Source organism: Camellia sinensis, chromosome 6 (genome assembly GCF_055761805.1).
Source record: "Camellia sinensis isolate YWXY chromosome 6, ASM5576180v1, whole genome shotgun sequence".
Lineage (NCBI taxonomy): Eukaryota > Viridiplantae > Streptophyta > Magnoliopsida > Ericales > Theaceae > Camellia > Camellia sinensis.
The window spans coordinates 27982185-28005151 of record NC_138966.1 but is presented as its reverse complement, the minus strand read 5'-3'; the positions used below and the strand labels follow the sequence as shown (position 1 = coordinate 28005151).

Below are 22967 nucleotides of genomic sequence, written 5' to 3'. Positions count from 1 at the left end.
TGTTATGTGACTATATATATCGGTTTTGTGACATGCATATTGAGGATGCTACCCTATATGTAGATTTGTTGCCCTTAAACTTTAGACACTTCGATGTAATTTTGGGCATGGATTGGTTGACCAAATATTGTGCTACTATAGATTGTGTGACAAAGAGGGTTGTGTTTAAACCACCAGAACAGGAAGAAATTGTGTTTGTGGGAAATGGGGTAGTACCTCCACCATATTTGATATCTGCAATGAAAGCATGTAAATTGATCAGGAAGGGATGCCAGGGTTATTTGTGTTATGTATTGACTGAACAATCCGTGAATGTTGAATTGAATGATATTCCCATTGTTAGAGAATTCCCAGATGTGTTTCCAAATGAATTACCAAGGGAATTGGTAGACATGGAGATAGAGTTTAATATTGAAACTGTGCCAGGCACCCAGCCTATCTCTAAAACTCCCTACAGGATGGCTACAGCCGAAATGAAAGAATTAAAAGAACAGTTGCGAGACCTTCTTGATAAAGGGTTTATCCGGCCCAGTACTTCGCCTTGGGGCGCACCAGTGTTATTTGTAAAGAAAAAGGATGGTACCTCACGCCTGTGCATTGATTACCGGGAATTGAACAAGGTAACGATAAAGAACAAATATCCCTTACCCCGTATTGATGACTTATTTGATCAGTTGCAGGGATCACGGGTGTTTTCTAAGATTGATTTGAGATCTGGGTATCATCAGCTGAAGGTTAAAGCAGAGGATGTTGAGAAAACCGCATTCAGAACGAGGTATGGTCATTTTGAATTTCTTGTTATGCCATTTGGAGTGACTAATGCTCCGGCAGCGTTTATGGACCTAATGAATAGAATTTTTAAAACCTACCTTGATGAGTTTGTTGTAGTCTTCATCGATGATATTTTGATTTACTCTAAAGATAAACTTGAACATGAACATCATTTGAGGATTGTTTTACAAATACTTCGGGAAAGAAAACTATTTGCTAAGTTAAAGAAATGTGAGTTTTGGTTGGATGAGGTTATTTTCTTAGGGCACGTGGTCAACAAGGAAGGAATTTCAGTGGACCCGCAGAAAATAGAAGCAATTGTGAATTGGCCTACACCAACTAATGTGACAGAAGTTCGCAGTTTCATGGGCTTAGCTGGGTACTACAGAAGGTTTGTAAAGGACTTTTCGAAATTAGCTGTGCCTCTTACCCAATTGACACGTAAAGGACAACCATTTGAGTGGAATAGTGAAAGAGAATCAGCCTTTCATGAATTGAAGACAAGGTTGACCACTGCACCAATTTTGACACTACCTTCAGGTACGGAAAATTTTGTGATTTTCAGTGACGCATCTTATAAGGGTTTGGGTTGTGTGTTAATGCAGAACGGAAAGGTTATTGCTTACGCCTCCCGACAGTTGAGGCCACATGAGAAGAATTATCCAACACATGACCTAGAATTGGCCGCAGTTGTTTTTGCTTTGAAAATCTGGCGGCATTATTTGTATGGGGCAAAGTGTGAAGTCTACACAGATCATAAAAGCCTAAAATACTTCTTCACGCAGAAAGAGTTGAATATGCGTCAGAGAAGATGGCTGGAATTGATAAAAGATTACGACCTAGAAATTCAGTATCACCCCGGAAAAGCTAATACAGTGGCTGATGCCTTGAGCAGGAAATCAACAGGGAGTATGGCTTGTTTGCTTACTGAACAAAGGGAGATTTTGCAAGACTTTGAAAAGTCTGAAATTGAAGTGGTAGTGTGTGAACAGGGCGGATTGATAGCCGCTATTACAGCCGAGCCGGCAATTGTTGATGAAATCAAGCAAAAACAGAAAGAGGATGAGTTCCTCAGAAAGGTAATTGATGAATTTGAAGTCAGCCCAAAAGCAGAGTTCAGTATCGAGAATGGAATGTTGAAATTTCGAAACCGAATATGTGTTCCAGTTATTCCGGAGCTAAAGAAGAGGGTCTTAGATGAAGCCCACAGATCCGTATTTGCTATGCATCCGGGTAACAATAAAATGTATCGGGATTTGAAACAAACCTATTGGTGGCCTAAAATGAAGAAAGAGATTGCAGAATATGTGTCCAAGTGCCTTCAGTGTCAGCAAGTTAAGGCTGAACATCAGAAACCAGGCGGTCTACTTCAACCTCTCCCCATTCCTGAGTGGAAGTGGGAACATGTGACTATGGATTTCGTTGTTGGCCTACCTCGGACTTCCCGAGGTATGGATTCTGTTTGGGTTGTAGTTGATAGACTGACTAAATCTGCAGATTTTCTGCCTATCAAAACTACATTTACTGCTTACAGGTTGGCTACTATTTATGTTGATGAAATTGTCCGCTTACACGGAGTTCCAGTATCCATTGTGTCGGATAGAGATCCGAAGTTTGTATCTAGATTGTGGAAGAGTTTGCAGGAAGCTATGGGAACGGAACTAAGGTTCAGCACTGCATTCCACCCACAGACAGATGGGCAGTCAGAACGAACAATACAGACTTTGGAAGATATGCTTCGCATGTGTGCTTTGGATTTTCAGGGGAGTTGGGAAGATTACCTGCCACTTGCAGAATTTGCCTATAATAATAGCTTCCACTCCAGCATCGGTATGGCACCATACGAGGCTTTGTATGGTAGGAGGTGTAGATCACCTATTTGTTGGACAGAAGTCGGGGACAGAGCTTTGCTCGGGCCTGAAATTGTGCAAGACACCTCTGAAAAGATCAAAACTATTCGGCAAAGGCTCAAAACAGCTCAAGACCGACAGAAGAGTTATGCAGATGTCCGGAGAAGACCTCTTGAGTATGAGGTCGGCGACCATGTGTTCATCCGTGTTTCTCCAACGAAAGGCCAAGTCAGGTTTGGGAAAAAGGGCAAGTTGACGCCCCGTTATATTGGGCCGTTTCAAATTTTGGAGAAACTTGGTCCAGTTGCTTATAGAGTTGCTTTGCCACCGGGATTTGAGCAAATCCACAATGTGTTTCATGTGTCAATGTTGAGGGGTTACCTCCGAGACCCGTTGCATGTGATTGATTATCACCGGATTGCTATTAATGAAAATATGGAATATGCTGAATGGCCGGAAAGAATTGTTGACCGACAAGTGAAAGGATTGAGAAACAAATCCATTCCAATGGTGAAAGTGGAATGGAAGGAACACTATGGGACAGATGCTACATGGGAAAAAGAGGAGGAAATGCGTCTACGCTATCCACATTTGTTTCCCGACGAAGGTAAGTTAAGTTTGGAGGACCAAACTTCCAAAAGGGGGGAAGACTGTGACACCCCTGTTCCGTAGTATTTTAATTGGTCCTTAACATGATGTGATTATGTATTTTGATATGATTTTGTGTTCCACTATGTGAAAATATGTGGTTTGAAATTTTATCTGTTCATCGTAGGAATATCTGTTTGAGTAGTCTGCTTTGAAAATTTAGTTGAGGGCCTTATCGGCCACGGAACCCGAAATTGATTACGCCATTGTGGTTGGCATAATTTTTAGGGCCTACGGTGAAATTTAATTGAAATTTGATTCTGGTCAATTTAGACTGATTAAATTGATAAATTAAGTACCCCATTATTTTATATTAAAATAATTGTTAGTGGGGCTTGTTGTATAATTGTATTGCACTCTCCTTTAGCTCTCCAAAAAACTCAAAATCTGAGTTAGACAATTGAGAGTGAGAGAGAGGCCGGCCATGGAGAGAAAAAGGGAGAGATTTGTGTAATTTGGGCTCAAGACTTGGGAATTTGAAGATCTAGCTCAAGATTTGGCTAGAGCTTGAGTGTTGAAGCTCTTAGGTAAGTGAGTTCATGGACTCTTACTTGTAATTTGTAAGTTCAAGGGTTGTTTGTGATCAAGAACATGTAATGAGTTGATTTTTGTTGAGTTTGAAGTCTTAGAACTCATGCATGTAAGAAATTACTTTGAATTTGCATGTTTGAGCTTGAAACATAGGATTCATGTGGAGTTTTGGTTAAAGCTCATGTTGTAATCACCATTTGTACCATCTAAGTTGAGAATGATGAGCATCTCCCACATGCATGTACAAATCATGGGAGTATAAGTCTTGAATGTTTGAATTTGAGCATGTTGATGATGGGTTTGAGATATTTTGGGACATGCATGTAGATAATTCATGTAATTGAGCTTTCCTAATGTTGTAATCTTGCATTAGTAGCATGTTAGCATGTGTAAATGTGTAATTTGAACCATTGCATGCAAGAAATGTAGATGGAAAACCAATTTGGAGCTCAAGAACACGATCTGGGAAACCCAGACTTTTGAGGTCCGCTCGAGCGGGGTAATGGCCGCTCGAGCGGGAAAATCGTGCTCCTAGCATTTTTGCAGAGTTGGATGTCCGCTCGAGCGGGACACTCCACGCTCGAGCGTGGATTTTCGTAGACAGGCCTTCAGCTCAAGCGCTCTATTCCAAGCTCGAGCGCATCTTTCGTGCAACCAGTACTTCTGCAGGCCTTAAGGGTCCGCTCGAGCGGATAAGTTTACGCTCGAGCGGGGACCCTGTTTCCTGGAATTTTGTTCATGCATTCTGTGATTCGTTTTCCGTTCTCTTTCACTTGTAAGCACTCTTAGGTATATGTTGAGCACTGTAAATGAGTTAGTGAGATAAGAACAAAGCCTAAAGAGGAATATGTGAATTAAAGAACGGATTGAACTGTTAGTGACCCTTTTGTATTCATGAAATGTGTAGGGTCAAGCTCCAGGGCGCATCCACAAGCCGATCACTGTGAGTAATATCAATATTTGAAAACTTGTCAATGTCCAATCGTTATTCCCCTATAAGTATTATGAGTTATTAATTGGGATTGTGGACAAAGTTTTGACATGAATGAATGGGCCAAAGGCCGTTTGACATGAATGAATGGGCCAAAGGCCGTTTTGACATGAATGAGTGGGCCAAAGGCCGTTTTGACATGAATGAATGGGCCAAAGGCCGTTTTGACATGAATGAGTGGGCCAAAGGCCGTTTTGACATGAATGAGTGGGCCAAAGGCCGTTTTGACATGAATGAGTGGGCCAAAGGCCGTTTTGACATGAATGAATGGGCCAAAGGCCGTTTGACATGAATGAATGGGCCAAAGGCCGTTTTGACATGAATGAATGGGCCGAAGGCCGTTTTGCCATGAATGGAAACCCGGATGGGCCAAAGGCCAGAATGTTTGGAACTACAGTTACTTGACTTGTATTTCGTATAGTTATATATATATTTTGTTGTTAAACAGAAGTATGAATTGGGCCCAAGGCCGTTTGGAGCATGTTGTTCTACATATTGTTATGTAACTGTTATATTTGATATTATTCACTGGGCTATCGCTCACGCTCATTCATGTATTTGTAGGTGAGCCAAGGGAAGTCCAAACCCAGCCCCAGTGAAGTCTGCTAGAAACAACAGGAGTTTTGGGAGAGTCAGCCTTGTGCCTCGCGCATGAGACCATCCTTGCCTTTTACTATGTACCTATGTTTTGTCTTGTCGGCAAGGACCTAGTGCATGTCTGTACATAGTCTGTTATAGGCTGACTCGTTTTGGACGATCCTGTCTGTAATGAATTTGGTGAAACCGTACTTTTGATGTGAGTTATTAACGTATTTGAGTATGGTTTGTTTGATGTGCATATAAGCACGGCTCTATGGACAAAGTTTTTAATTTTGCTTCCGTTTGGCCCCCATTAACTTTGTTAAAATACGTTTACAACAGTTTGAGGCCGTAGGTAATCTCATGATTACTGGCCGGTTACGTCCTTAACCCTCGGGGGCGGGTTCGGGTTGTGACATTTCATGTTTTGCAAACCGCTCGAGCGGCAAGAGTTGCGCTCGAGCGAAGGCATGAGTCTCACACTCGAGCGAGAGTCGAGCAGCCATCGAGCAAAGATTTCACATAATCAGTACTTTTGCAAAGTTTACACGAGCGAGAGAAGTTGCGCTCGATCGTCCTTTCACATGTTTGCATGTCTGCTAGAGTGAGGGAAGTTGCGCTCCAACGGGACCCCTGTTTTTTACAAGTTTTGTTAAATGTGTTCAAGTGCATTTTAGCATCCTTATTACATCCTAGGCACTTCTAGGCCATGATTAAGACTCAACAAGAGGTGAAGACTTAGAAATACACTTAGAATGAAATGAAAGAAGTTAAGTACCAACCGAGTGTGAGTTTCATTATGTGTTTTTGCTATGTGTGTGTAGGTCACACACCACAAGTTATTTGATTTGTCTGTTCTACAAGTGGAGCCATCTCTAAGTAATAACTCTGTAAAGCTATGCTTAACTTTAATTATTTTATGATGCTATGAAATGATCAGTTTTCCAAAATGCGATGTTTTGTATGAATGAATGATTGTCCAAATTTCTTAAATGTATTTGTGGCATCCTTAGCACAAGGACCTTGCTCAGGGGTAATAATACCATGGTCTACAAGTACAAGGCCCTTGCCTGAGGGTAACAATACCGTGGCTCAAGTATATTACAAGTTTCCGGTACGAGAGGTTCCCAATGGAACTACCAAGCAAGTTAATGCTAATGGATGTACTATGTATAACGAAGCATGAACTCTGATTTCTGTGCGTAGTTGAACAAGAACATGAATATATTTGTTTCTAATATGAACTCTGATTTTGGTACCTATAATGGACATCATCCATTTAAATCCTTTACTTCGTTATTATTCACTGGGCTCCAGCTCACTATTTATATTATGTATGTAAGTGAGCAGGCACATGACCAGGCCCAAAGTTGATGGCCTAAAATTCTATTTCGTCAGCCAACTACCGTGCCTCCCGAGGAGCTTCCTTTTGAGAGGACCATGTCAAGGCTTTAGTTGATTTTGTTCTGTATATTTGTACTGGGCTAAGTCCCCTTTTGGGTTTCATTTTTATGAATGGGTGACGTATGAATAATGTATTTTTGACGTTATATATATATACATACAAGTTTGTTTTGAAGATTTCTGTCTCATATATGTTAACACAACTCTATAGACATTGTATATTCTCTATATTTGCTTCCGCAGCCCCCTTATTATATGTTGTTTTGTCAAGAGGCCTTTAGTAATCAAAGGATTACTGACCGGTTACGACGCTAAACCTATAGAGGCGGGTTTGGGTCATGACAGTAGGCGCGTGACCAGGCCTAAGTTGCTGCCTGGAGTCTTTTTGGGTTAGCCAGCCACTATGCCTCCTAGGGAGGTTCCTTTTGAGAAGTCAAGTTTTGTGAACCGTTGAAGATGTTTTGTTGTTTGTTTTTGCTTATCTATATGTTAGGCTAAGTCCCTCATGACATTATGTGTAGTGATACAAGTCCTTTCGAAGTTTGACATTATATAAGCTTAAAATTTCTTTTTTGTCTCATATATGTCTACACAGCTCTATGGACCTTGTATTTTTGTGTAATTGCTTCCGCAGCCCCTTATATTTTGTTATTATGTTAAGAGACATTTGGTAATCTCAGGATTACTGGCCGGTTACGCCAATAAACTTATAGGGGTGGGTTTAGGTCATGACATTGACTAGTAAGTGAGATTTAATTGAATAGTAAGTAAAGTCTAATGAAATAATAAGTGGAGTCGTATTAAGTATTAAGTTAAGTCCAATCATTAAGTAGTAAATGAAATTTAATTGAATAGTAAATCAAGTCAAATGAAGTGATATTTTAATGAGTACTATAATAAGTCTAATGAATTATTAGATTTTTACATTTTGTTTAAAATTCATATTTCTTGTTTAATAATTAAAATTCATAGTTCTATTTATCACTGACCATTCATTGTAATTCTACTTACAATTTATTATAATTTTTTTTACTACTAAATAATAATAGAGTCTTATTGAGTAGTAATCATATTTAATTGAAGTGTAAGTCAAGTTTGATAGAGTAATAAGTGAAGTATCAATAAGTAGTAAGCTAAGTCTCATTAACTAGTAAGTGGGGTTTAATTAAATACTAAAAAAATATAATAAACTAGTAAGTAGAGTCTCATTAAGTAGTAAGGAGGATTTAAAAGAGTAGTAATTCAAGTCTGATCAAATAGGAAGTAGAGGATCATCAGAGAAGCCAAAAATTTTAGGATCAGAAACTAGCAATAGATCTTGAATGATTGCTATGATAGCACTGTCACAATCAAAATATTTTTTCTTTGCATATTCAATGTAATGAAACCCATCCAATCGCCATTACATTTGTGTATTCTCTCTTTATAGCCTTGATATGATTGTTGCATCATTGTGTGATTTGTTTGTGCATAGATCGGCTAAACGTGCCCTTGGAACCCGTAGTCCATGCCATCGCCAATATATCTCAAGTTCACAACATTTTTCGAAGAGCTCTTGCCATTGCAAGTTGTTTCTATCAACATTGACCCCGTGTGGTGGTTGATCGTATGCATTACCAACAATTACGTGATCCACATCCGATTGCCATGGATCATGCAAGAAAAGAGATTTGTTGTGGAAGTAACATTTGGTTCCATACAATGTCTTACCTAATGGATCAGTATAAGAACCTATTGTTGAAGGTGTTTGAAAAATCATGAATGTTATCATGACTAATTGTAGAGCTCGATGATATAATATTTTCAGATTTTTGTTTAGGCATTTTCACTAGTTAGGCTTCCAGTGAAGTGTGATGTATACATGTATTAAATCAGGGTATCACATATGATCTATTAGTATTATTTTAATCATTGTTAATAGTTAAATGTGAACTAGTGTCATGTTCAATCATTGCCAGTAATCATATGTGAATTATATGATGTTCAATCATTGTCAATAATCACATGTGAATTATTATATGAGTGTCATATGTACTAATGTCATATTCAATCATTTTCAGTAGTCACATGTGAATTGTATGAGTTTCAATAGCCACATGTGAATTGTATGAGTCGCATTCATCACTACGTGGGGTTTAATTGAGTGGTAAGCAATGCTTATTTAAGTGGTAAATTAAGTTAAACAAAGTGGTAAGTGAAATCTATTTGACTAGTAAGTAGTATTTACTTAAGTGGTATGTCAAGAAACATAAAGTAGTAAATAGAGTCTAATAAAGCGGTAAGTGAGGTTTATTTGAGTGGTAGTCAAGTTTAACGAAATAATAAGTGAGGTTTATTTGAGTGGTAAATCAAGTCTAATGAAGTGATAGTAAGTGAGATTTATTTGAATGGTAAGTGAAGTGTAAAAAAGAGGTAAGTGGAGTCTCATTGACTAGTAAGTATGGTTGAATGAAATGGTAAGCAAAGAATACTGAAGTAGTAAGTGGAGTTTACTTGAGTGGTAGTAAGTGAGGTTTATTTGAGTAGTAAATCAAGTCTAATAAAATGATAAGTGAGGTTTATTTGAGTGGTAAATCAAGACCAATGAAGTGGTAGTCAGTGAGGTTTATTTGAATGGTAAATGAATTGTAAAAAAGTGGTAATTGCAATCGCATCAACTAGTAATTATGGTTGAATGAAATGGTAAACCACGAGTAATAAAGCAGTAAGTGAAGTCTATTTGAGTGGTAGTAAGTGAGATTTATTTGTGTGGTAATCAAGTCTAAAGAAGTGGCAAGTAAGGTTTATTTCAATGACAGTGAAGTCTAATGAAGTGATAGTATGTTAGGTGAATTTGAATGGTAAATGAAGTATAAAAAAGTGATAAGTGAAGTCTCATCAACTAATAAATATGATTGAATGAGATGATATGTCAAGAGTAATGAAATAATATGTGAAATATAATAAAGTAGCAAGTGTAAACTAGTAAGTAGGAAAAGAAATGTCATTGAAGCCTAATAAAGAGGTAAATGACAATTAATTCAAATCATGTCCATGTACAATCCAAATTACCAAAAAATGATGAAAATCATATGACTAAAATCCATTTCCTGTACTGTAACAACTCTGACCCATAATCCGTAATTAAGGATGTTAATTAAGTGATTAAAATAAATTATGTGTTTATTGTGTATTTTGTATGCTATTTAGCTTTCTATCAGTTACTCGTAGAACTATCTATCTGGAATTCTGCTTTGATCTGAAAATTGAAATCCTTATTGGCCTCCAAAGTTGAAATTGGTTACATCAATATGTTGTTCGGAATTTTAAAATCATATGGCAAATTTTTTTAAAAATTGATTCAATTTGATAAATTAAGTTGTATTTAATTGGTTAAATGTTCTAATTATTGTAATAAGTCATTATACCTATATAAATGTGATTTGTTTGAGTCTTGAACTCATTTGTGAGCTCAACTTCACCATTTTGAGAGCAAAATTTGAGATTTGCATTCTAGAGAGAGAGAATTCTAATTTTAGAGAGAGAAAGGAAGAGATTGAAGAGGAATTGAAGGTTTTGACTTGAGTTCATCAAGATTGTGCAAGAATCTAGCTAACTGAAGACTCTAGGTATGAATTCAACCTCTAAATTGTGAATCTAAGTCATCTAGCATGAGATTTCATCAAGATTATGAGTTTAAATGCATAAAATAAGCTTAGAATGAAGGAAATGGTGCTAAGTCATACATGCATGTATGCAATTGTCAAGAACTCTCATGTTTGAGCATCATTCATGCCATTAGAGATGAAATTGAAAGCTAGAAGTCTCATGCATGCAAAATTCACAAAGGTTTGAGGCTCAATTGCATGTGTTTAAAGTGGAAGGAAAGAATTTGAATGACTTTGAGACATACATGCATGGAAATAAGAAGTTTGGCCATGTTGAGTTTAGTTTTGAGCATCTAAATTGTTATTGTAAGTTATTTGACACATGCATGTTTGAATCATTTTGTTTTACCGTTTAAATTCATGTTTTGAAAAGGAATTCCTTATATGCAAGAGCTTTTGAGCTCAATTTGGAAAATTTAAGAGGTTTTGAGCAAATGATTTGTGAATCATCTTGTATTTGAGTTTTCTAAAATGTTTTTATGATTATCAAAGTGTTTCCATGAGTTTGGAAAGGCCATGGAAGCTTTTACATGTTAAAATGCATTTTTGGAACTCAAACTTTATGTTTAGAAACTCAGAAACTTCACAGATGGCTCGAGCGACCAAGTGGTGGCTCGATCCAACATTGCGAGCTCCTAGTATTTTACACTCTGCAAAAGCTGGCTCGAGCGAGCTCAATTTATGCCTTCAGCTGGCTCTAGCAACCAAAAGCTAGATCTAGCCAAACACTTATTTTCAACATGTTTTCAAAAGAAATTTTAAGTGCATATCTTCACTCCCATCTCTTTCCGGGCATTCTTAGGCATGATTTATGAATCATTATTAATAAGCTAAGAAACAACATACGTAAGTGAATTAGAAAATATGCGTCGAATCCAAGTATGTGGTTCAATATGAACAAGTTATGTGTCATGGAATGAATAAGAAGTTAAAGGAAGAAAGCTAAGCTATGTATGGCCATATGAATGAGTAATAATGGGACATGTTTTGTGCTATGTACATTTGTGTTTGTAAGTCAAGACTCGAAGACTAACCAACTGTTTCTAGAAGCCCACTGTGAGTAACGTTATTGTAAAGATATGTTCGTATAAATTATGTTCGAAATGATATATGATAAGTTATGATTTCCAAAATATATTTGTTTATGTGAATGAATGTCCTATGTTTGGAATCTATTATGGCATCCATAGATAGTCCCAAGTCATGGGAGATGGTATGTTAATGCGGGTCCATGACATATATGTGATTACAAGATCCCGTTAGATACTTGTCAATGTGGTGATGTGTTTAATCGGTATCTGAAACTGATTACTCTAGTCGGATGACGATGTGATATGTTCTATTGGATGTACCATTATTATGGTCTGATATGAGAATGATTCTGATATGATTTGTGCTATGTTTAAGAAATGTTTTAGAATTCGTTCACTAACCTCTTTACATTAATGTTATTTACTGGGCTATGGCTCACTGTTTGTATATATATATATATGTAGGTGAGCGAATGTAAGACCGAGTCTAATGATACCTATTCGGATCTGTGATTTGTCAGGAAACTTATGCGCCTCCTGTGGAGGTTCCCGAAGTATAAAGTGATCAAGTTTTGCGAACAAGATACAAGTTTATTTTCTTTGTTTGTTGGTCTAGTTTTGTATCCTTTGTAACTAGGGCGAAGTCCTGTTCTGGTTTATCTGTATATATAAGACGATATAAGACTGATGTGATGATGACATATATAATATTTGTATATAAAGCTTAAATTTGCTCTATCCCATATAAGTCAGCACAGCTCAATAGACATTATCTTTTATGTATTAACTTCCGCTAGCCCCTTATTTTGCGATTCTGTTTAGAGGCCTTCGATAATTTTAGGATTGCTGGCCGGTCATGATGCTATACCTATAGGGGCGGGTTTGGGTCGTGACATGTACATCCTCCCAAACAAATTCAGTTAAAATTCACATAATTCAAGTATCAACATGCAATAATACATCATGATACATGACAATTATTTGTCGCAAGCCAAATCTATCACATTTGATCCAATTGTATTGTGTATATCTCGAATTAAGCCCAATGCCATTCTTTGTCTTACATTCCACGAGTCAAATTCAAGCAAACAAGCTTCGGCATCAATAAATTGCACCAATTCAAAATATTTGATGACGTGCATTCCACAATTATAACCATTACTTTGTTGTGGAAGCCATTCAAGTGTTCTAATAAGAAGCTCGGTGAATTTAGTTGCATATGCATTCTTGTATTGAATTCCCAATAATTCAAGTTATTCATCAATCTGTCATTTGCATAACTACTTAGTACGAAAATATTGTGCTATTGTTGATCAACATAAAAGAATTGCTATTTCGTGTTCACCACACTACAAAAACCCAACACCTGAGGAAAAAGCATCTATTTGGATGCAAAAGAGAAGACAACATGAAATAGATTAACAACATGAAACATGCAAAAGAGAAAAGAGATTACAATGACTAGCTAAAAAGCATAATTGGTGTCCATGTTATAAAACTTCCTAGATTCATTCCATATACACGATTTCTCAATCACTTCTTCATACAAAAAAATAAAATAAAAAATAAATAAAATAAAATAAACAGTCATGCTCATGTTATAAATAACTTTTAGGTTCTTTACATACATGCACTACTACATCACTTCATAATATTAAGAGTAGTGCTACATATACCAATTAGTATACTAACTAGTATACCAACACTAATTATGACATTATTACTGACCCACTCATTATACAAACTATAAATATCAAAAACATCTTAAATAATGTCATATCATCAATTGGTACACTAGTTAGTGCACTAATTGGTACATATAACATTAGTCTAATATTAATAAATAAAGGGAAAATTACTATGTAGTCCTATGTAAGAGATCTATTTCCCTTCTAATCCCAATATATTTTTAATAGATTAATAGGTCCATAGTTTTTTTAAGTTTTATACCCAGAGGTCCCCTTTTTTATTTTTTTTTAAATGACTGTATTACCCTTTGTTTTGAGATCTATATATACGTGAAAAATCAAATATTTGCTCCGCTCAAAAAAGAAAATCAAATATTTGCCTCTGCGATCTCGATTTCTCGTCATTATGGCGATCTCATTGTGTTGTGTGGTCGATCTCATTGTGCTGTGAGGTGGATCTAGTTGTGCAATCTGAATCTCTGTGTATAGGCGATCTCTGCGTACATTTTCTCCCTCTCTCTCTCTATGTATCTGGTTTGTATCTGTCGATACATATATGTATGTATATGTATGTATCTGTCGATACATACATATACATATATATATATATATATATCTGTGTGTGTATGTGTATCTGGTTTGTATCTGCATATTGGGGCCGTTTGGTGTAGCTGTTAAAACAGATTATAGATTATAGCTTAACAGATTATAGATTATGACTTTAATCAGAAGCTGTTAATCTGTTTGGTGTAGCTGTTGGATTATAGATTTAAATTGCTGAGTAGTGTTTGTTAAATAAGTTGTGAAGTAGCTTTTTGCTGTGTAAATGTCTTTTTTACCCTTGTTAGTTGTAAATTGAATTTTTCTAGACTTTTTGCTATTAATTACATATTAAGAGATCATTCCAACACCAAATTAACATAACCCTATCATTTTTAAATAATAATACAATGAAATAAATATTACACAAAATAAATTTATTATATTTTAATAATTATTTCCTTGAGAAATTGACATTAAAATCTCATATCTTCTTGAATCCATCTCATAATCATCATTACGAACCGGATGCCCATGTCGGTCTTCCCCTACCACTGCTTCCTCGTCAACAGGGACATACTCAATATGTTTATCATAAGAGTCAAATGGAATATCCCTTAACTTAGTTCGTCTAATGAAGTTGTGGATCGCCATAGTAGCACAAACAAGTTGTCGTTGACAAACAAAATTATAATTGCATGGAATATCTTTCATAAAAGGCCATCTTGCTTTCCAAACACCAAATGATCTTTCTATTACGCTCCTGAGTGATGAATGTGTTTTGTTGAATTTTTCATGTGCAGTTTGAGGAGGCCGATGGTCAAATTGAGCTAAATGATATCTCTCCCCTTTGTACGGCGCAAGATAACCCTTTGTGTTTGGATAGCCAGAATCAACCAAATAATACTCATCTACAAAGTAAAATATGAACTCATTACAAATATAACTAATATAGAATAAATGAATAAATCTTAATTTGTGTTACATACATACCTCCTTCTGGATATGGAAAATTATTGTTTGGATTCCTAATTGTATCCCAAAAAATTTGCGTGTCATGTGCACTTCCCTCCCAACCAGGCAAGCAAAATGTGAAACACATGTCAAAGTCACACACTGCCAATATGTTTTGTGTAGCATATCCCTTCCTACCTATGAAACGGGGTAAGTATTATGCTTCCACATGAGCTTTGATATGTGTTCCATCAATTGCCCCAATGCAATTCTACATACAAAAAATATCAGAAAATATTTTTTTTAAGAGAAAGAGAGAGAGAGACAGACAGACAGACAGAGAGAGAGTATTTGTAGTTACCTTAAAATGAGGGTAATATTTTCGGCTATTCTTTATGTACGGATGAACCCCATTTCTCTGCCAAGGCTTCACCCAATCCACGGACATTTTCACACACGCTTTTAAAACAGAGTGGAAGTATTTTGAAATAGTTTCACCCGATAATTGAAATCTTTCTTGAGCATTTCTATTGTTTGCATGTTGACCAACAATAAATACAAAAATAGCAACTTGTTGTTGAACCCCAACTTTTTCCCACTTTGTAGTTCATAGTTAGTCTCTAATAAATTGCACAATTGATAAAAAACATCCCTGTCCATTCTAAAATTTTCATATATTCTTGTAGCATTACCATGTTGCAATTCTAACATCCATTGATGTCCTGTGAGAGCAGATGTCCTACATGGTTGTTTATTTAGGTAATTTTCTGCATAAATTGTTCCTGCCACTGCTGCTGCCATTAAGTAGGGATTCCCATACGGGTGATTTGGTTGTTGTGAAGATCCAGCGACATTGTCATCATTATCATAATCACCATCATTATCATAATCACCATCATCATTGAAATTGTCCATCTTTATACTGTATAGAAATTAGGATAAAAAATCAACACCTATTCCTATTGTATGAGGGTAAATGTTGTGAATACAATATAAAAGTAGGAGTTTCTACCAAACCTAAGTAGTTTCAAAACTTATTTATCATGCAAGTTGTTATGATTTATTTTTAAAAAATGACTTTAGGTAAGAAAATGTATTTTCAATTCAAGACATCACCTAAAGTCCTGTTTTCAAAGTACTATATATCACAATAACATGAAATTAATTAATTAAAAAAATTCAAATTTACTTAAATTTGATAAATATGTTTTAAAATAGCATACGTTTTTTTTTTTTTTAATCTAAGAAAACTCCTAAAAGTTGGGATGTAACACATTAATGAGTTTAATTTTATTTCATTTTTAAATTTTATTTTTGTTTCATTGTAAATAACAATAACATGGTTTATTTTTATTGAATCCCAAGTGAATGATCGTATGCTTGCAATTAAAATTAAATAACTTAGGATGCTAATTATAATAATTAGAATAATATAATATGAACTCTTCCATGATTACATGAACTCTTCTAGAATAATTTTATGCATAATATAATATGATTACATGAACTCTTCCAGAATAATTTTATGCATAATATAATATGATAAATAATTTTATGCATAATATAATATACTAATTATAAATAACTTAGGATGCTATTTATGTATAATATAATATGAACTCTTCCAGAATAATTTTGCCAGATCCCTATACATCATTCTCACTGACCCATGCATAAATATAGCCTATCTAGATCATAATAATCATATGCATAAATTAATTTAACACACAAAATAATAGAATATAGACACAAAATAAAATTAAACAAACATCAGCTGAATACCTGCAAAGATTGAAATGCCTCTTGGTTGTTTAACAATTCGGAATGGCAAACAAGTTCACCATCACACTATATATAGACAGTGTCATTGCAATATTCATCATTTAAATAATATCTTTTTAAAATTGCTTTTCAACTTGCAGGCAAATGGACAAAATACAACTTCCAGGCAAATGGACAAAATCACAACTTGCAAAATCACATGACACACAAGTGGCCAAATACAACTTGCAATAATACTTCCTATTCCATCCGTGAAGGCACAACTTACAATAATACTTCCTATTCCATCCGTGATAGCACAAATTAAACATAATTCACTGAGGCAAACATAAATATAACATCAAGCCAAATAAATTAAAGATAGTCCTAATAATGTTTTTTAAAATAATAAAAAAAAAAACATACACACATTCGCACAATGAACTAATCACGAAAACCAGGAATGCGAGCCTTTTCCAAAGCAATTTCGAGATTAATAAACTTCAAATGCAACACATCATTAGGCAAAGCCATGAAAGACTCACGAAGTGAGGGTTTCATGAACAACCTTGCAGCCCAAATTAAAAGGTCATCGTCTTCACTAACGCCAGAGATTGTGCTAATCTTAGCCAAACACTCAGTTATTGTGTGCGGATTTTGCATAGAAGCATTCTGTGTACCAGTTGAAGATGATGCCTCCACAGCATCGACAATGCGGTTAAGTGTCTTACTCAACTCACCGGTAACCGATTGTTTTTTGTTCCCCTTTTGTTTCTTTGATGGACCCTCTTTTTGGCGACGACATTGGTTGCTCAATTCAGATGGATGAATTTCCGTATCAGTATCATCACCAAGTGGGGTATGAGATCCCTCAGTGTCAAGAAACACTCCAGAGCTTGGAGTGTATGCCCACTCACCAATTGCAGAAACATCAGAGAATAGTATGTCCATGTCATCGGCCAATGTCAATGGCTTCTCACGAAATTTGGCCGCATCAGGATACCTCTATAACAAAATATGGACAAATATTACAAATATATAAATTATAAAGCTCAAGTACAAGTGACCAAGAAAAAAAAAATTAACATAATTCACTAACCTGTAGCTTCAAATTCCACCAATCATCAGATGCCACGATAGCTCCAGTCAAGGGATCTAACCCCAGCCCCGTCTCACCTCTCAATAGATTTTTCCAAAGACCCCACTCCTTTTTTAAGGTATCCCAACGATTTTTAAGCTGAATGCGAACATATGACTTTCCAGTTGCAATTTTGAACTTGTTAATAACTGCTTCCCAACCAACCCTATCTAAGTGCGTACCAGGTCTGTGACCTGCTTTCACTTGCTCCACACAAAGTTTGACAAAAATTTCAGTAGATTTTGTGTCCCAATGTGCCTTTAAACCTTGTGAGGGTTGGGAGTTTTGGGAAGCTTTTCCTTTGCTCTTTGTAGTTGTTGGAGATTGTGATGGTGGTTGGGAACTCATTTTCTATTAAAATCATGATTCACCAAAGACAACTCTTTCAGACATTTGATTTACTTTAAAGGGCCAGTTGAAATAGTCAAAATTAGTCCTTATGTAAAATCAGGATGATATTACCTATTTTATATATTTAATATGCTATATAAAATCAAAATTAGTTCTCTTGTTCATAATTTAATATGCTATATATTTAGTATTTCTTTTCTGTTAGTAATCTTTTATATCTAAGATATGAGAAAAGAATATAGTTCGAACTACCTTCTCTACTCATGATCATCATTTATTTTTCAATGATTATATTGCTGTTGTATATCACATGTAGTATTGAGTGCTCAAATCTAATTCATGATGCTCTAGTAAATCTAACATTAGACACAAAACCCAATTTGACATTCTTATTAAACGAACCAATGCATGTTTGACACACATGATTATTATTCATATTTATGATATGTGTTGTATTAAACATGAGAGATGTTCTAGTTAGGCATTAAATTCTGAATTTTTAAAAATTATGTTTCGTGTGAATATGGAAGTTTATGGTCTTCTAACCGTCTGAAAAATAGAAAGGTTTCTTTGATTTTTTATATAGTAATTGACTAATAGATATCTCATAATTTATAAATATCATGCAGTATATCTCACAATTTATAATTGACTAATAGATACAAGGACAATTAAACAAATAGCCCAAAAAATTGATGAATTAGCCACAAAATAAATGATCTTCACCAAAACACATCCACTCAAGTCACACAAACATACAGATTAAGTTTAGAACAAAAGCTCCAAATATATATGAACATTCAAAAGACATGCCTACTGTCAGTCATAGATAACTTTGTGCTCTTATTCACAAGAGCTCACTCATATGGCAATCTTCTCTTAGTAATTTGTTTGTTATATATCAATAATTCTGTGATTAGTTTAGAGCTCACTTTTCATATTTTGATTAATTTGATTTGCTTTGCGTGGCTTCTATCTATATGTTTTGTACTCTGTGATTTTTAATCTTGTATGCATAAGTGAGTGAAATAAATCCTTCTTTTTTTTAAAATAAATTTCTTTTTTCTATTCCATTTAGAAATCCCTGAATCCTTAGATTGAAGCACAGTTAGAGATCCCATTCTGAAAAAAATTATGCCATACTAATTTCTTCAAACATAAGCTAAAATTTTCTCCATTTCCCTTAAGCACAGATTTTTTCCTGCATCACTAGCAGGAAAAATAAATAAATAAATAACTTGAACAAACTTTTAACATCAAAGAATGAATAAATTTCCCCAAATTTTTATTATTATGATTTTTTTAATAGAAATATCACAGTACAATTTTTAACTCCTACACAAGCAAAGCATTTTTTTTTTTTTGATTCATACAAACAGAGCATTAATAAACCAACTCCTACACAAATTTTTAACATCAAAATAAATTTCCCCAAAATTTTCCTAAACCCTAACTATTCTTATTTTCCCCAATTTGAACAAATTTGAAATACATATATATATTTGAAATATATGCTGAACAAATTTAAAATCGAACATAACCAAAACAATACACACACACACACACACACACACATATATATATAAACATGCATGCCGAGCAAGAAAAAGAAAAATCAAAGATGAAGGAAACGAACCAGAGTCGGAAACGAATCAGAGCAGCACGTCGCCGAAAGCAAACCAACGCCGGAAACAAACCAGAGCTTCACGCCTCCAGAACTGAACCAGATCGCAACTTGCTGCTGCGTTGCTGTGTTGCTGCTGACCTCTTGCCAAAGACAAGATTAGGGCAAAAAAAAGAACATATATAGGTGGTATAAGGGTAAATCTTTCAAAACACACAGGACATTTAAGTCAAATTGCCTTCCGCGATTTACCAGCGAGAATCTGAAGCTGGTTCAACCAGCTTTTGAGAATTTCAGCTTTTTTCCCCTTGCTGATAATCTGTAGAAGTTGAAGCTGAAGCAGATACCAGGCAACCAAACAGCTGAAATTAGCTTTTTTTAAGCCAAAAGCCAAAAGTTGGGCAAAAAAAGCTTCACCAAACACCACCGCATCTATTGATACATATATGTATACATATATAGATAAGCAAATTTGCGTAATAACTGGTTTGTGTTTGGCAATGTTGTTTTAGTTCTTTGTTTTGTGATAAATTTTGTTTGTTATATAGTGCAATGTGTTTTGAAGTTGTAGTTTGGAATTGTGAATTTTGATGTTTCGATACTGATATGTTGTAACTGTATAATTTTGCAGTTTGGAATTGTGAATTGTGCAGTGTTGGTACTGATATGTTATAACTGTATAATTTTGCAGTTTAGAATCTGTGAACAATTGTTTGCTGGTTTGTGATTTTGTAGTATGGAGGGGTGTTTCATGTTAATGTGCAAATACAGTAATTCTTGTACTGCTATTAAGATTAGTGAGGGATGTAGTTATCATGAAGTTGTTGAGAAAATATCTGCGAAGTTCAAGGAGTTGAGTGTTGGTAACTTTTGTTTGTTTTTCTTTATTCCTGGATATTCTAATTGTATTGTTGAATGTGATAATGATTTGGGAAATATGCTGTCAATGGCAGGTTGTAGTGGTTCTCATGTTGTTGATGTTGTTGTGGGTGATAAGAGAATTGTGGAGGTTGATGATGATAATTCTTGTAGGATTGATTCTGTAATTTGTGAGAGTTCTTTGGTTAACGATTGTAATGATTTTGGTGGTTTATTGCCTAGTTTTTATCCAGAACCAGAGAGAGTTTTGTTGTCTGCTAGTTGGAAGGGGATTATACATAGTGTTGGTCAAGAATTTGAAGGTGGAGTGCCGGCGTTCCGCATTGCATTGGCTAAGTATGCAATTGAGTGTGGTTCTGCAGTGAATTATTTGAAGAACGATGCAATAAGAGTAACTGCTGAATGTATGGTGAAGTTGTCTACATGTTGTAAATGGTTTATGCATGGAAGGGTGTTGATGAATTCCGGTATTTTTTTTTATAATGGAGTTGAATAATGTGCATACTTGTGGGGTTGTCACTCGTAGATCTTGTAGCAAAATGGTTGGTTCTAGACTTGTGTCTGATATTGTGCATAATGATATTAGTGATAATCCGTTGACTCGTCCTATTGAAGTTAAAAAAAAAAGTTGAAGAAGCAATATGGTATAGATGTTTCTTATCGAGTTGCATGGTTAGGAGTTGATAAGGCAATAGGTGGGTTGTTTGGTGATTTTGCAACTTCTTTTGACCAACTTCGATGGTACCTTGAGACGGCTATGAGAACGAATCTGGGAACTGTGTTTGAATTAGATATGGATGAAAGTAGTGGGTGTTTTCCGAGGTTATTTGTGGTATTTCATGGATGTTTGTATGGCTTTCAATTTTGTCGTCCGTTGTTGTTTGTTGATCGTACATTCTTGAAGGGACGTGACAAGGGGCATTTGCTTGCAGCAACATCAAATGATGGTAATCAAGGTATGTATTTATTTGCAGTTAGTATAGGTTTGGTTTGTCAGTGTGTTATTGTATTCTAAGTCTGCTAACTTTTACAGTTTCATGTTATTTTGTTTGCAGGTCTATTTCCTTTGGCTTTTGCAATTGTTGACGTTGAAAATTAAGATAATTGGATGTGGTTCTTAAGTCAGTTGTTAAAGGTTGTTGGTTCAGGCCAGAGATTGACCCTTGTGTCTGACCATCAACATGGATTGCTAGATGCTCTTTCAGTGGTTTTTCCCAATGCACATCATGCATATTGCTTGAATCACTTGAAGAGAAATTTCATTGGCAAATTGGTGGGACTTCGTACTAACTATTAGTTGAGTCTAATGAAAATATTAGTTAAATGTGCTTATGCGCCAACTGTTGCTTCTTTCCAACAGTATATGGAGAAATTGAGGTGTATTGCTGGGAATGGTAGAGTTGATAGTATGTTGGATGGTTTGCAAAATGATAAGTGGGCCAATGCATTTTTTAGAGGGAAACGATATGGTGAAATGTCATCTAATGCTGCTGAGTCTTACAATAATTGGATTGGTGGGGCCCGTGAGTTTCCTATTACTTGTATGGTTGATATGATTAGGGTTCAAATCATGACTCAATTGTCTAATAGAAGAGCTGAATCTAAAAGATGGACTGCGAAATTGTGTCCAGTTATGGAAAAGAAGTTGGTGGACTCTTTGAAGCTAGTTAGTCTTGGGATGTGATTGTTGCTAGTGATATTGTGCTTGAGGTTCATTCTTCTATTTCTTTTTATGTTGATATTGGTAGACAGACTTGTTCTTGCCATGAATAGCAATTGAATGATTTTCCTTGTTATCATGCTATGCATGCTTTGCGTAGTAATGGTAGAGATGTGTATGATTTCATTGATCCCTTTTTTCATGTAGATTGTTTTAGAGAGTCATACAAGGAATCTGTTTATCCAGTGCCTTCAAGTGAGAGATTTGACTTTGATGGTGCCGGTAGTTCGATTATCAAACCTCCTATAACGAAGAAGCAGCCCGGGTGAAACAAGAAAAAGAGGATACCTTCTAGGGGTGAGAATATGAAGCAAATCAAGTGTAGGAGGTGCTTGAAATATGGGAATCACAATAAGAAGACGGGCAAAGCTGCTATTTGAGGCCACAATCTATTCTTTTGGATTTGTATTTGAATTTGAGGAATTATGATAATAAAAAATGTGATACTTGGTATTATGGAAGTAATGAATAAAGTTGGTTGAATTGTTTTTTGTTTTTTGATGTGTTCTTTAGTTATTGAAGTTGGTTTGTAACAGTTTTGTTTTGTTTTGTTTTTTATTTTATTTTTATTTTTTTGTGGATTTGGTTAGTTTTATTTTTATGGAATGCTGAGAAGGTTGTTGAAAATTTCTTATTGAAACTGTATAATATTGAAATGCAGTTTTACTACATGATTTATTTATTTCATATTTCGTAGTGACAAAACTGTAAAATTTTACAGTTTTATTTTCAATTTTGAAATGCAGTTCATCTATTTGTTGAGTCATGAAATTGGATGCATAATTGTGTAGCATAATTTTTGTTTGAGTAATGAAACTGCATAATTTTGCAGTTTTAAGAATTATGAAAAATAACCTGAT

At 35.2% G+C, this 22967-nt stretch overlaps 2 protein-coding genes and 1 long non-coding RNA gene across 4 annotated transcripts; 1 reads left to right on the top strand and 2 right to left on the bottom strand.

Moving 5' to 3' along the window:
* Positions 1–14112: 14112 nt before the first annotated feature.
* LOC145792602 (uncharacterized) lies at positions 14113–16500 on the bottom strand. Of its 2 annotated transcripts, XR_014332090.1 has the most exons (4): positions 16417–16500; positions 14996–15556; positions 14674–14905; positions 14113–14591 (listed from the first exon to the last, which is right to left on the bottom strand). It is a non-coding gene; the product is annotated as an uncharacterized LOC145792602 (long non-coding RNA). The 2 variants fall into 2 exon arrangements; XR_014332089.1 differs by having other exon boundaries at positions 14113–14905.
* A 245-nt stretch (positions 16501–16745) lies between these two features.
* Positions 16746–17908, bottom strand: LOC145792257 (L10-interacting MYB domain-containing protein-like). Its single transcript, XM_082873036.1, has 2 exons — positions 17495–17908; positions 16746–17400 (listed from the first exon to the last, which is right to left on the bottom strand). The coding sequence occupies exons 1-2, from the start codon at positions 17879–17881 to the stop codon at positions 16840–16842; spliced, it is 948 nt and encodes a 315-aa protein (XP_082729162.1). The 5' UTR covers positions 17882–17908; the 3' UTR covers positions 16746–16839.
* Positions 17909–21495: 3587 nt separating this feature from the next.
* LOC145793236 (uncharacterized) lies at positions 21496–22376 on the top strand. The gene is made up of 3 exons (XM_082876005.1): positions 21496–21660; positions 21748–22053; positions 22161–22376. Exons 1-3 carry the CDS (start codon positions 21496–21498, stop codon positions 22374–22376), a joined length of 687 nt encoding a protein of 228 aa, XP_082732131.1.
* The last annotated feature ends 591 nt before the right edge of the window (positions 22377–22967 follow it).

What these genes read in the sequence shown, in the direction of transcription:
- LOC145792257 (XM_082873036.1), bottom strand. Translation starts at nt 17,881, where the DNA reads ATGAGTTCCCAACCACCATCACAATCTCCAACAACTACAAAGAGCAAA. An exon ending in GGTGGAATTTGAAGCTACAG is followed by an intron (nt 17,401 to 17,494) that starts GTTAGTGAATTA and finishes ATTTTGTTATAG; the next exon opens with AGGTATCCTGATGCGGCCAA.
- LOC145793236 (XM_082876005.1), top strand. Translation starts at nt 21,496, where the DNA reads ATGTGGTTCTTAAGTCAGTTGTTAAAGGTTGTTGGTTCAGGCCAGAGA. An exon ending in GAAATTTCATTGGCAAATTG is followed by an intron (nt 21,661 to 21,747) that starts GTGGGACTTCGT and finishes TCTTTCCAACAG; the next exon opens with TATATGGAGAAATTGAGGTG. An exon ending in TGGTGGACTCTTTGAAGCTA is followed by an intron (nt 22,054 to 22,160) that starts GTTAGTCTTGGG and finishes TGCCATGAATAG; the next exon opens with CAATTGAATGATTTTCCTTG.